Source organism: Amphiprion ocellaris, chromosome 24 (assembly GCF_022539595.1).
Source record: "Amphiprion ocellaris isolate individual 3 ecotype Okinawa chromosome 24, ASM2253959v1, whole genome shotgun sequence".
NCBI classification, from domain to species: domain Eukaryota; kingdom Metazoa; phylum Chordata; class Actinopteri; family Pomacentridae; genus Amphiprion; species Amphiprion ocellaris.
In genome coordinates, this window is record NC_072789.1 from 2519653 (window position 1) to 2534437 (window position 14785).

Genomic DNA, 14785 nt, shown 5'->3' on the forward strand with positions numbered 1-14785 from the left:
CCCCTGTACACTTAAATATGAAGTTTTCACTGTAGTCTCATAGCATCACGAGAGCAGTAAAAGCATTTCAATCCCAAACCACTGAGAATCCAACTCAGAGCATGCCGTGCATTTTTAAGTCTGCTTTCTTATTTCGTGCTGTCTGGTATTTTTCTTCCTTTCATGCATAAGTGGCCAAACATAAATGTTGTGAGTTCACCTTGAGAAGACGTAAGAAAGCCACAGCTAAAGTTAACTGCAAAAAATACTTTCAATAGCCTGAGACATCAATGACAAATGAATGAATAAACAGAAAGAGTCTCTTTGTTGACTCTTTATTTTCAATGTTCAACCAAGCCAAATCCATCAAAGAGGCACATATGGATTTCTACTCTGCTGCAGCCTCAATAGACCAGAACACAATTCAGCAACAAGAACTGCTGCGTTTTAGGTAAAGCTTATGAAACTATTTTATTTATTGAAAAACTCTTTGTCTCCTGCTGTTATGTTACCATCCTGTAAAGAGTGGAATTAGACAAAGCAGGTTAAGGGAGAGTGGGTCAGTAAAAATGTATCAGAACAGCACAATGCATTGAATTTCACAGAGCAACGATATGTAACACAGAGAATTTTCCTTTTCTCGCTGTCGTCCTCTCAGGTTGTAGCCACCAGTATCCAGCTGGCAGAGACGCAGGTCACATTTGGATCAGTGCCTCTCAACATGCCCTCTTTAAGGACTGCTGTCTTACACAACACTGGACAGAACCATGGATACTACCAGGTGTCCACATCTAAACACACACAGCCTTGTTTTAGCAGATCCTTGTTTGAATCAAATATAGCCAGTGTCTTTACCTCTTTGTCTGAGGCAGGTTCTAGATGTGTGCCCTCTGCCAGGTATGGTGGTGAGTCCTTCTGAAGGTGTGGTGCCCAGCAGGGGGCAGGCTGTGCTTAATATCCGCTTCAACCCAGACTGTGTCATCAAGTTTGACACAAGAGTTGAGGTAAGAGAAAAGAAGAGAGATGGCTCCCTATTTTCGTGTTATGATGGTTGGTCCATGCGTAAATACGTCTATGTGTGAAAGTATGCACAGAATGTCTTTATATTACAGATAGCTCTGAGGAGCATGAAGTCCATTGAGCTCAGGGTGGGCGGATCAGTGGAGCCTCCAGATGTAGACATCAGTGTGGTGAGTGCTTGTGTTTGTGTGAATTTTCCATGAAATTCCTGGAAAATTCACATTTATTTTTTAATGGAAATTTTATGGGATTTTTCCTGCAACTGTATGAGAATTTTCCAGGAGTTTTCTCACTCAGCTCCCCCTGTGTGTTCATATCTACATTTTAGTCACTGTTCAAAGTTGACATAAAAATGGCTAAAAAATTCCTGGAAATTTCCTGAAATTTTCTGGGAATTTTCCAGCAGTCCTGCTGATGTCCTGCATGTAGGTCTTTGATATTCAGAGATTGATTAGATTTGATTAGATGCACATTTTTTTCAGTTTGACCTTTCTCTAGTTTTTCCTATACAAAGTCATTTGTCCTAATTTTTAAAATTATAGTAGTATTTACCTTTTAGTTAATCAGTTCCTCTATTTATCTTAGACGCGTGCACACACACACACACACACAAATATATCTATATGTGTGTGTGTGTGTGTGTGTGTGTGTGTGTGTGTGTGTGTGTGTGTGTGTGTGTGTGTGTGTGTGTGTGTGTGTGTGTGTGTGTGTACATTTCTCTGAGGCTTGAATGTGAGATAAAAACAAGATATAACAAAGAGAGGAAAAAATTCGGTAAAAGAAAAAAAACATCCACTCATCCACCCACTCAGTTCTAACCTCCTTCATGTTACTTCACAGCTTACTTATTGAAACTCGACAGCTGTCTAGAGATATACTGTTGCAGTTTGGCTTTCTCATTAATTTTACATGCAGGGTTGAACTAAACCATTTGCATATAGGATTTAAATATAATTAGGCTTAACAAGAGCTGGTTCCTTATGACTACGCGCTGCTGTAATCCACGTTTGTAAAGTAAAAGTGAAAAGAGGACACCTCCTGTAATATCTAAACTCTGCAGGGGTTTTGTCTAATAATTAGAATTTTTTTAGCCACAGGCAGCGTTGTCTTTTGATACCATGTCAGATCAAGACGGGGCACAAATTCAGTAGCATAATGGATACATATTATACATGATGGTAACCTTACCAGTTTACAGCAATGGCATTTATTTAGACTTGCTGTCGAGCTGTAGAATGAGTTTTGGGGCCAGTCAGATGCCCCTCTCTTACTTTTACTGATGTATAAGAATCTAAACATCTAAGGCACCTTACACTTTTGCAGAATAGATTTGGAACCTTTGACCGAAAGCATCTTCAGTTTTATAAACAACATTTGCAAATTGTTTTATACTGTAATAGCAAGTGATTGTGACTGTATGAAGTGAAAGAAGCATTGCACCAATTCAGAAATATTTGAATAGATTAGCAATTAGTAGAGGAACAGTCGTGTAGTACCGTAAAATATGTCACATTTAATAGGTCTCCATGGAGGTTCAAAAATCTAAAATAAAAAGCATGAAACAGGTAAACAATTCTTAAAATGTTCATTGTGCTGTAATATCCGAGAGGTAAGACATTCCTTTTGTTGGCCATTCTTTCCATCACAGAGCCAATATGGTTCTGCAAATATACAAATATATGATATAATATGCAGTTGTAGTGTGCAATACATCTGTGTCTGGAGTTATGTTGGGTTGGTAGCATGGTAGCATTCAGAAACAAACTGTACATGAACATGCTCCAAAATAAGATGAGTTATGCAGTTTTGAATAGAACTCTAGTTGGAAAGGGACTTATTTATCATTTCTGTGGATTTTCAGTTGTATTCATCCACACACAAGTGATAAAGACCTTGTTCAGCAGAGGAACAAAATAAAGAACAAAGTTAAAAATGACCTTTTCAGGAGAAAGAAAAAACTTTAAACTCTGCATTGAAGTGCATGTGAATGTGTGCATGTCTTTGGAAACAGCATTGGCTGAGTCTTTGAAAGGAATGTAGTCAAGGATAATCTGCTTTTGTATGCCTCTGGTCATTGAAAATTTCACAGAAAATTATACTTTCTCTTTCATTTTTATTTACTAAAGCTGTGGAGATGTTGGAACCATTTCCTTGGCAGAGCTTTATTGTTAAGTAGCTCTTAGAAACTTTGAGAAGGAAGTTTCTAGATAAGTTTTGTCACTTAAACTTAAAAGATTAAAGGCTTGCAGACACTGTTTGACTTAAATGTTTCTGAAAGTTAACTGTGACGACATTTATTGATTTCATTCACTTTGATACACCAAAAATGCGGGTTCAGGCTTCATAGTACATGCAATTTTCCAGGTTTTCAGATATCTGCCTCACAGATTCATTCGTCACCTCATCTTTGCTCTCACTCCCTCTTTCAGTCACATTTCCAGTTCTGTGGCGTCCATGTTGGATCCCAGCGAGTGAAACCATTTACTCTGACAAACAACTCCCCAGCTGCAGCATGGGTCGCCTTCCACCTGTCGGAATATAAAGACTTCTCTTTCCAGCTCCCTCAACCTTCAGCAAGTACGTATTGACACGCAATCAATGTAGAATATCCCCCAGGATGAGAGTTGATGTGTATATACTAGATGTACAGAGTGGGCTGTATTAGATTAGACATTACAGGTGTGCTTCAGGTGTTCAGTTTGGCCTGTGGGGGCTGTTTTGATTGTTTCTGTGAATTTTTACAAGCAGAAATGCCACCAGGCATGAGTGTTGTGGAGGTCCAGGGCAACCAGACACTGAACTGCTCCCTTGTCTTCTGCCCCACACAGGTGAGATTTGATCCACCATCTCCCAGAATGCAAGACACATGAAGATCTTTGCATCCATGAAGTGCCTGTTTGATAAGCCTCATAGCCAGGCACAGCAGGCCTATCAAGCTTTGTGTTTCTCTACATCTGTCACTAGTGGGCATATGACTGTAGCAGGATAATTACTCTGCCAAGGAATGCTGCAATTATGTGACAATTAGTGAACGTTTGTCCATCTGTTTGTCTGTCTGTCTGTTAGCAACATTACTCAAAAACAGACTGGATTTGGATGAAATTTCAGGGAAGGTCAGAAATGACACAAGGACCAAATGATTAGATTTTGGCAGTGATGCAGCTTATAGTCTGGATCCACGGATTTGTTCAAGGTTTCTGTATCATTGCCAGATAGCGGCACGGCGTAACTGTAACCATGACAACAAGTGAACACTACGTCAGCTGCCTGCTGACGATCACACGATTGTGATCCTACTACAAATCCTGGGGACTTATCCATCAGAAATGATCCAAGGAACAATTGATTTAATTGTGGGGGTGTTTCTGAGTCCCATCAATTCCTGCCACCCGCTACATATTTAGGTCACGTGATCCGGTATCTGTACATAACGTACACATGCAGAACACACACCTTTGCTCAAGATCATTTTGTTCGTGGGTACATCTATATTAAATGGACACATTCTATGTTGCTGTGATTTCTGCCATGAATTTTTTCAAGATTTTAGCTGTCAGAAATGATACAACGACTGAGTAGCCTTGATAGAGTACAGCGCTTTTACATGTAAAGAGTGATATTGCACCAATTCACAACTTTAGTCATCTCATGGCCCATCATATGAAAAGGTCAAACTTACAATATTATATTGCACAGAGGAATCATTTTAATTTCCTTTGAGAAAGCTCTTAGTGACTATGGAAGAAAAAAGTCAGAGCCAGGTTCAGAGAAGGCAGCCATCTGCCTCATCCTACTGGGGTGAGGGTAAAGGGGAGAGATGAAAGGATGGCAGATAGAAACAAATAAACAACACATAAAGCCCTGTTTACAGGAGACTAGTATTACCAGGGGACCTTTAGTATATTGTAATAATTGCAGAGGTCTTTTTATCCTGTGTGAATCTGCAATGTCTATAATATGTAATGTAAAAATTCCGCCTTAAAACCACATTTAGGTTTCCAAACAGTTTCCAAAACCAAAAATACAGGAGAATTGTAAGGAATAGGCTAAAGAGTGGGTCTCTCTGCAAGTAAGATACAACAGTTATTATGTCTGCCTAACTATTCTGACTGGCAAATCCTCTGAGTTATGTAGTAGAAGAACATTAAATGAAACGTTCTCTTGCAGACGGCCAGCTATGACTTCTACCTGCCAGTGAAGGTCAATGGAGTGAGATGGCCTCGTGCTCCTCAGTCTGCTTTCTCCACTCCATCCTCCTCGCTGGCCACCGGTACCAGGAAGCACACGGTGAAACCGCTTGCTTACTCTGTCAGTAGGGTGACCCAACAGCCGCCATGCATACAGGCCACAGGTGAGCTCGTTTTTAGTAGCAGCATTTAAAATGCTTGTCACAAATCTTACACATGGCCCTAGGGTCATGTACCTAAATGTAACGTTTTTTCTCTTGTTGTGTTCAAACATTTTTAGTGCTGTGTGCCCCTCTGGAAATGTCCCCCTCCAGTCTACAGTTTGATGTCTTACCACAATCTGACACTTATACTAAGGTATCAGCAAATGCATGAGCTCATTACTTTATTTCTTCCCCTGACTTGTATTTTTTGGCAGTCCTTCTCTCAAAATTGTGGCTGGATTTCATTTTTACATGTCTGTGTAGATTCTCCGGTCATCCTAGGAGCGCCAGTAAAATAGCAGCTGGGCTTCTCTTTTAATTTCCTTCAGACATTTCACCTCTCATCCAAGAGACTTCCTCATTTCCACCATTAGACTTCTTTTTCCATCACTTTTACTTTTATCGTTGGAACATCTGACACCATTTTATGACAAATTTTTTCCCACTTTTACTTCTGTCTGTTTTTTCCTCTGTCTTTTCCTCTTTTCTCCCTTCATAGAAAGTAGAGCTGAAAGCAGTGTGTAAAGAGAGTGTGTTTTGGCGTGGGGTCACCAGGGAGTGTGTGTGCTGGTGGATCGACTGCAATGCAACAGAAGCATCAACAAAAGAGAAAAGAGATGGGGAGCTATGTGCGGTATCTCCATCGTCTGGCAGTCTGGGGCCTGGCCAGTCCATCTGCTTAGTGGTCAGCATCCGCCCAGAGGCTATCAGACCAGGTGAGCAATGATGGGAAACACACAAACACATGATGATGGATGACAGTTTCTCTCTATCGTCTCATCCCTCAGAATATCATTGTACTTGAGCGAAAATTAAGATAAAGTAAAACAAAAACTAAATTAAAATGTAATTGAGTGAAACAATGTTCTCACGCCAGAGTAGACCATTATATCGTGCAGCCTTAATAATCTTTGGCAATAGACCATAAAAAAGGAATTATGCTTCACCTGGGACCCATTTCCATAAGACAATACCTAATTATGTCAAGCAGAAAGCCACCAGAAACTGGTCGCTGGGTCTTTTTTGTATTTGTACAATGCTTTAATTTTGACTGTCTGTATTTAGAGTGTCAAACATGCGGCTCGCGGGCCAAAACCGGCCCTCCAGAGGGTCCAATCCAGCCAGTGGGATGATTTTGTAAAGAGTAAAAATTACAGAGCAGACATTAACTGCAAATTGTAAATTTGTAAAACTATAAATTTAAAATAATTTCTGGACAAGTTGTTTTGATCATAAAGTAAAATATTATATTGCTCGTTGTTCTTTTGTCGCCTTGTGTCTCATTTTGTAATATTTTTGTCTTATTTTTGTTGTTTTTTTGTCGTTTGTCTCATGTTGTCATTTTATTTCTTGTTTGTTTTGTTTTATTTCCTTTTTGTCACGCTTGCTTTTTTGTCTTGTGTGTGTCGTTTGTGTAATTTTTTGTCCCGTTTTTGTCATTTGTCCATTTTTTTTAGCACTTTGTAACTTTTTTGCAAAAGTTTTTTGTCTCTTTTTGGTTTTGTTTCATGTGGTTTGTTTCATTTTTTTGTTGTTTTATTCTCATTGTTGTCATTTTGTGTCTCATTTTTGTCATATTTTGTCTTGCTTTTTGTTGTTTTGATCATGACTAAATGTTTTTTTTCTTTGTAGACACACTGTGATCTGTAAGTTGTAATGTGAAAATGATGAACTGAGGCATATTATTGCTGAAATTGAATTTATTTTTCTGAAGAAATTTCAGGTTGTTCATTATGTTTTGTTTATTAAATGTGAACATTTGAAGAACATACTTTTTTGAATGAAAACAAAGGAAAAATTTGGAGTTTTACAGGTTAATATGCTGTAATTTAACTGGTGCGGCCCACTTAAGATGAAATTGGGCTGAATGTAGCCCCTGAACTAAATGAGTTTGACACCCCTGGTCTATATGAAGCCACCAACCGTCTGGCTTGAAGTAAGCAGGAGTCACAACATTTATCAAGTTGTCTTGAAGCAGATGAAATATACATGAATTTCCTGTAGAATCTGAATTGTGAATGATACACCATTAGTCATGTCATATGCAGTGCAGCTGAGTTGTGTTTTCATTCTTTAATCCACATTGTACCACAGAACAGCAGTTACATCTGCATTCTAACTGTTAAACCTTGTTTCATTCTTAAATTGGAGTCCTCACATGGGCGATAGTTTTTCAAATGTGTACCGATGAATAGTAGAAAAAGAGTCTTTCTTTGCCTCCCTTTTTTTTGCTCCACTGACACCAAAACAACCCAAGTTCCTTCAGCCATAACCATCAAGAGCAGTGATGTATTTAGGTAAGTATAAGTGTATGGCATTCACAGAGGTTTTCTATTTGGGCTACTAATAGTAAGCTGCAAGTAAACCCTTAATGGACACATCTAAGTTCACATTCGTCCTGCACTGACTGGCTTGTATATGAAGAAATTTGGATATTTTTCTCTCCTAGGGTCTGAAAAAGTGATGAAACTGTCCCTCCCTCTTTACCTGGGAGACAAGGGAGACGAGGGGATAGGAGGAGAGGACAGACATCAGCCCTACAGGGAGCTGTCCATCACCATTACCTTCCAGCTTCCCAGAATCATCCTCCACCCACCTCAAATTCTTCTCACCCCGGTACCCCTGGACAGCAACACAGAAACCACACTTACCTTGCTGGCTGTAGGTTATCCAAGGTTGGTTCAAACACACAAACACTCACACTCCAGGCCATTTTAAACAGCATGGATCATGACATACGGACAACTGCTTTGTGATCACAGTTGTAGCTGTCAGCTTTTTTGGGTAGACTGAGCAATAACAATGATAGACTTTTATTGAGTTAATGTTTTTCTGACTTGTGGCAGTTTACCATCTGTGTTGAGCCATTGGAACTAAATGGATGCTGAGGAAACAAAGCCACAATCTCAAACTCACTACATCATTTATTTCAGTGGGATTTTTATCAGGATTCTTCGACTGGCACGTCTGCAGTCATGTTGGCTTTTGGATTTCACATTGTAAGCCAACATGCTAATCCACATTGCTAGGTGGTTTATGCCGTTGTTCAGATTTCAGAGTGGACAGAAATCTGGTTGCATTATTCCAGTTCTGGCAGCACTTTTAGTATCATGTTCCCATGACTAAACAGAGGAGGGCAATGCATATTTTAAGATCTTTATTCTTCTCACAAATACATACATCAATCAGCCACAACATTAAAACCACCTGCCTAATATTATCAAGGTCCCAATCATGCCTACACTGCAAACGCTGCAATGAATGCAATAAATTAGAAATGTTTCTGTCTAGTTTTTGTGCTTATCATAGTACCATCTCAGAACTACTAAAATAAATAAAGATAAATCTGGATACCATAAAAACTTATCAGTTTTGATGCTACTTCTTCTTTGGACTAATTTAGATACAGTTCAATCTTTTAAATAGACTGAGGCAACATATCTCTGACATTTCTGGTTTTCCCCAAGAAATTACTGTCATCCATTTCTTCTTGTCTTCATACTAACCATGCATTTCATACACCATAACCACATCTTCATTTCATTTTAGCATTTAGAGTCAGAAAGGTGACGACATATTCACTTCCTCCATTGCTGAGCTGATGACACACAGCTTATAATGTGACTGTGAAAATGTATGCTCTTTGTAGTTGTACTTTAGCTATGAGTGTCTAGATGTCATAAAACATCAACATCAACAAGTCTGCTTTAGGCTGAGGTTCAGCCTTTTTTTCTAAGCATCACAGAGAGATTAATCCATTCATCCATCCATCCATCCATCCATCCATCCATTCATCCAGCTGAGTGTTTTGTCAACACGTATCCACAAAACACACACATGGACTGGCCGGTCAAATTCCCATGACCCCCTGAGCAACTCCGAAGGGTAAAGAGTAAGTCCACTGTTCCACCACCAGGACGGTGTTCCTCCTGAATCTAAAGTTGAACAATCAGCTAGAGCCTTCTTTCCAGCACCCCAGAATAAGCTAATAACTGGAGCACACTCCCTGGTTCCCCTTTTTGAAAACTGGATCCACCACCCTGATCGTGAACATGTTAGCTGAGTTCAGGTGCTAAAGCCAGCCAAAGTGCTGCTTCTACTGTCCAACAATAATAAAATATTATTACTGAAGTTTGGATCTAACTATCTATCTATCTGTCTATCTTCTGATATCAGCCTCTTTTTCCGTTTGCAGTGGAACAAATGTATCGGCTCAAGTGGATGAGATAAAAATGGAGGATGGTACAAAGATACAACCTGTCAGTGTCATCTTTCCAGAGGGTAACACCATCCCTGCTCAGGACCATGACAAGGTACAGTCCTTGTTAACCCTATGAAGAAAAAGACCCACAGGACCGTCTCACCAAAAACACTGTTACTTATACTGACTTGCCACAGTGGAGGTTTTTGTGTCATATGGTCTAAATTCAGTGTAAATGTGCCATATTTGTGTCAATACAGAGTTATGGCATCAAGTCTGTCTTCATCTGGTGATCAGAGGAGAAAACACTAGAACAACATTAAAAGTGTGATTAATTTTCTTGGTGACATTTCAGTGAAAATACCTTCATGATCTCTAAAATAATAGAGCATTTTTATCCTATCTGCAATCTGCCCCCAACAGGAAGCCAGTGTTGCGTCTCTGCTCTGCAGTGTCTCGTTCTGCTCCGCTGTCCCTCTGTCTCTTTGCACAACCATCACCTTTACTGATCACCTGCAAAACAGGTAACCTTGTTCTCACCTAATTTTCGTCAAGAATAAATCAAGATATTGTAATTTAGTTCCCATCAGTGAAACTTTTGCTGAATTGTGATCAGCAAATTTGTAAATAAGCTCCTTTGTCATTTTTTCTATTTAAATACACAATGTTTTACCTTACAGGATCAACTCTTTCCTTAAGTCATGTTTAAAAAAATGCATTTAAGCTTGAACCAATCTACCACTGTATTTTATTCCGGTCTTTCTCCTTGATTCTGTGTTTCCTCCTCAGTTTTAAGGCTAAGTTGTATGTCATATGTGACAACTGTCTGCTGACCGTCTGGCCCTACATGGCTCTGCACCGTTCCACACAACATATAGTTCTCAGGACAGGTACTCTGTAACAAACACAAGATTGGTAGAATACACCTCTTGGTAATTTTAAAAATGTTACTTTTTTCATATATTCTCCTTGTGTCTGAATGCCATATGTGTCGTTTAGGGGCCACAGCTGTTGAGGCGATCCTTCAGCGCTGTCACACACCAAGCCCTGCCTCTGGAATAACTTCATCATCATCTTCATTTGATCACAACAGCTCAACAATGAGGAATTCAGGTCAGAAAATGAAATCTACATGTTGTGGGTGATGCATTTGTTTGTCTCTTTGTACCAGTTTGGTAGATCTCTATATTTTTGCATGACAGTCTTTGCATCTACCATTTCAGGTAGTGACAGTATGAGCGGACAGGCCAGCAGGGACACAGAAGTCTCTCCTACAACAGAAACCCCGACCAATCTCAGCGTCCCAGAATTCCCTGCTGCCAACACAGAGACGGGACCATACTACCAGAATGTATTACTGGCTGTGGAGAGGTGGTTTAGCCTCTTTGGATGGCCAGATGGACCACACCCTATCACTGTGCCACACACGCTCAGAAGGTAGGATCAGCATTTCCTCCAAATTTAGCTCAAGCTCAAACCAAATGTAGAGTTTGGTGGATGTTAATAGGACTCCGCTTCTGTATTCTTATTGTATGTCTTGTCTCTTTTCAGAGTTGTGTCAAAAACTCGGACAAACAAATCCAGTGGACGGACTTATAGTGTCAGACAAAACAAAGATACAAGGTGGGTGTGTATAAAACAGCAGATAATAGTTTCACTGACGCTCTTAAGGAATTTAATTTAATCTGGCTCAGGATACATGCAGTCAACTTTCTGGCCATTAAATCTCTGTATCGGTGTGTGTAGGTCTGTAGTGGACATGCTTCAACACCTGACTGGCAAACAGATTCCTGGTATTCCTCACTGCCAGAACTTTTCCAGCCATATAGACCAGCGCACGAATCAGCTGCTGCAACAGCATGAAGCTATACTTGCTTTTCTGAGGTAGACCTTACACACAACTTGTCATCAACATGTGGCAGTAATTTCACATTTCACATACACTTGTATCTGGATAAACGCCTCGTTCACTTTAAGACAGATATTAGTATGACTATGTTACTTGGTCACTCCTAAAATATTTCTGGAACCTTCATAACAAGACAAGAATCTGGACTAAATGTCATCAGCAGTACGAAGAAACATATGCAAGGAAGAAAATTCAACATGTAAAATTGCTATAGTGCAACACAAAATGTGACAAATGAGCAAATTGTAAGTTTCTGAGGAGATTGTTCCCATCTCATATCTGCCTTTAAAATCTTCCCATCTTTAAAACACTGTCTCTAAAGTTTCTCTTCATGCAAACAATGTGGTTGAATTTATAAACATCCAGTGAAACACTGACATATGTACAGTATTTTGAATTGAAATAAGATTCCTAACTTGGCATCTGATCAGGCTAATTCCTGGGTAGGTTTTCTGTGGTGCAGACAAGGAAGGATGTGGGTAACCAATGAAATCACAATGTGAAGGATAATCTCTTTAAACAGTATGCATTTTTGACAGTTTGGTCAATATTTGTAGGATACTTCTGTCACTGAAATAGGAAATGCTCTTTTGAGATGCTTTTTCACATTGAATTTTTTGCAAAAAAAACTACTTTTGTAATGTTAAATACAATCTTTTTTTAATGTCAATTTTGAAATCCACATTTTTCCCTATGGTTGTTGTCTCACTCTTTGGGGGATATCTTACTCAGGGTAAATATTCTGGGTCTTTAGTCTCATGCCAGGAGCATACATGCAAGAGTCCCTCTGTGATTGGCAAAATTGTACTTTGACAGGTGGAACCAACAATGTTCCATTATGTTATACCTGAAATTTTTTTTTAAAATTACATTGTAGAACACTTTTGAGTCATTGCTTTTTTCTGTCCACTGTAACTGTGTGTTTAGGGTGCAGGGAGCCTGCCTTTGTCATATCAGACCAGAGTTCTTGCTAGATGCGCTGGAGTTTAAACACTGGTGCTCCCTACAGGTATACATATACACACAGAAAATATTTCTTTATTAACCCATATTGCTTCCTCTAAATTAAGTTTTATAGTATTGGAATGGAAGATTATAAGTGACTGCTTTAGTGTGGCCTTATTGTTACATGTCGATTGTGTTTCTCTCAGTCTAACGATGCAGAAAATGACTTGGACTTTAACACTGTTGATTATGAGTCTCTGAGCAAACGATCCTGGACTGATGTGCTGCTACAGATATACAAGGTGAAATACAAAAGGTGTCTGGTTACATTATATGCCTTATCTTTAGGTTCTTTAACTTTACAAGTACTTAGATTTTCTTTAAAATATGTCTATGTGGCGTTAATAGCTGTAATTTCCTGTCATCAGTCCCTTGCACCTTTTATGGCTTACCTTCCTCCCGATTCCTATCCTTTCTTGCAAGTGGTTATCAGTAAAAATATAAATATTTACAAGATTATCAAATAATGGTTACAGTTTTCATTTAATCTTTATATATTAGACAATAGAAGATTATGTTGATTTTAGGCCTGAAAGCAACAAAAATGTCAACTATGATACAAAAAGTCCCACAATTATATATTGACCCATTTGGTAATCTTGTAAATATCAGTTATTATAATCATACATCACTTTACACATAATTAACTCATAGCAGCTCAGTGAAAGTCAGAGAACATTTTTGTGTTGGGAACCCAGTTGAATCTCACTATTGAAACTCCTCTGCACATTGCCAGGTACTGGTGTTGTGTCGCGTGTCAGAGAACAAAACTCCGAACTCCAACGATGTAGAAGGAATGTTCTCTGTCAGTTCACAAACCCTGACCAGTAACGTCTATTCATCCTGGGAGCTACAGCTGCTCTCCTGGCTCAACATCCACTACCAGAACATGAGGGAGACTGCATGGAGTACAGGTAGGACACACAACATGTGCATTATTTTAAAGGTTTGTTCGGCAGTCAGTCATCATAGCATTCTCTTGATGCTTTACTAGAAAAGGCAGTGTACAATAATATCTTCACCAGATACATGATACACCTGCACTTACTGTCCATGTGATGTAAAAAGAAATGTGATGAATCAGACCAGGCCACCTTCTTCCATTGCTCTATTGTCCAGTTCTGATGCTCACATGCTCATTATAACCACATTGGAAATGGTGCTTCTCTAACCTTTTTAATTCTTTGAGGAGTTTTTAATTGAATATTTTGTACATTTCCTATTTTCTGAGTTAAAGTAGACTCTGTGATAGTATTTCTTGAAAACTAGAAGCAGAATTTAATGTTCTTCTTTAAGATATAAAGCAAAAAATATTCCAGTTGATGCCTTATTTCTGACCAATCGATTCATAATAGTAGTTTCTACATTTTACTGATCTGCAGGTGGAATCCCATCTGCACGCTGGATAGTGAACTTTGACTTGGACTTGACAGATGGACTGGTGCTGGCTGCTCTGCTTACTGCCTACTGCCCTTATCTGGTGTGTGAGTGTGAGCACAAGTGGGAGAGGTGGTTTTCCCAGTGTGAGAGATGGCTGTTAATACCTGGAAGTGGCACTGTGATTGATGTAATTAGATCTGAACAAGATTAAGGAACCTCTTAACATGATAAGCTCCATTTGTGAGTGAGAGAGAGTGCACTTGCTCTGTATTTTAATAGTGGAATCCTCCAGAACAGAGGTGTCAAATTCATTTTAGTCCAGGTTCCACATTCAGCCCAATTTGATCTCAAGTGGGCCACACCAGTAAAGTCACAGCAAAATAACATAGAAATAACAACAACTCCAATTTTCTCTTTGTTTTAGTGTAAAAAAGTCAAAGTACATTCTGAAAATGTTCACATTTATCGAAATATCTTTTGACAAAACATGAACAACCTGAAATTTCTTTAGAAAAACAAGTGGGTCAATATATAATTGCCTGACTTTTTGTATCATCATTGACATTTTTGTTGTTTTCAGGCCTAAAATCAACATTTCTTTGATTCTAACCAGACACGTGACATTTTTAGACAAAGATTCCTCTAAATATTATATATACAATTGAGTAAAATTGAAATTGAAAGTTCTTTATGAAGATTTTGTAGTAAACCTGTTGATATGTGATAAATCCACACTTGACTCACACACTACTTTATATTAAATAACTATATGAAATTTGATATCTTGCCAAAAAAGAAATATCTGTCATGATTACCTTAACTTAATAAAAAGATCACAATCAAAACTATTTTTGAATCAGCTCATTTTATTATTGTTTAGCTAATTAGAAGGTGGTTGTTA

The 14785-nt window shown here is 38.7% G+C and overlaps 1 protein-coding gene across 1 annotated transcript in view; it reads left to right on the forward strand.

Annotated features, from left to right (window-relative positions):
* The window catches only part of LOC111566915 (cilia- and flagella-associated protein 47), a 58696-nt gene that overhangs the window by 10665 nt on the left and 33246 nt on the right, over nucleotides 1-14785 (forward strand). Inside the window, 20 exon segments of the mRNA XM_023267730.3 lie at nucleotides 638-760; nucleotides 852-983; nucleotides 1092-1169; nucleotides 3429-3576; nucleotides 3748-3827; nucleotides 5167-5350; nucleotides 5467-5543; nucleotides 5889-6105; nucleotides 7839-8064; nucleotides 9585-9702; nucleotides 10014-10114; nucleotides 10380-10480; nucleotides 10590-10703; nucleotides 10814-11027; nucleotides 11142-11213; nucleotides 11337-11474; nucleotides 12427-12508; nucleotides 12651-12746; nucleotides 13241-13418; nucleotides 13887-13984. Of these exon segments, the coding sequence (XP_023123498.2) occupies nucleotides 638-760; nucleotides 852-983; nucleotides 1092-1169; nucleotides 3429-3576; nucleotides 3748-3827; nucleotides 5167-5350; nucleotides 5467-5543; nucleotides 5889-6105; nucleotides 7839-8064; nucleotides 9585-9702; nucleotides 10014-10114; nucleotides 10380-10480; nucleotides 10590-10703; nucleotides 10814-11027; nucleotides 11142-11213; nucleotides 11337-11474; nucleotides 12427-12508; nucleotides 12651-12746; nucleotides 13241-13418; nucleotides 13887-13984 (2577 nt within the window).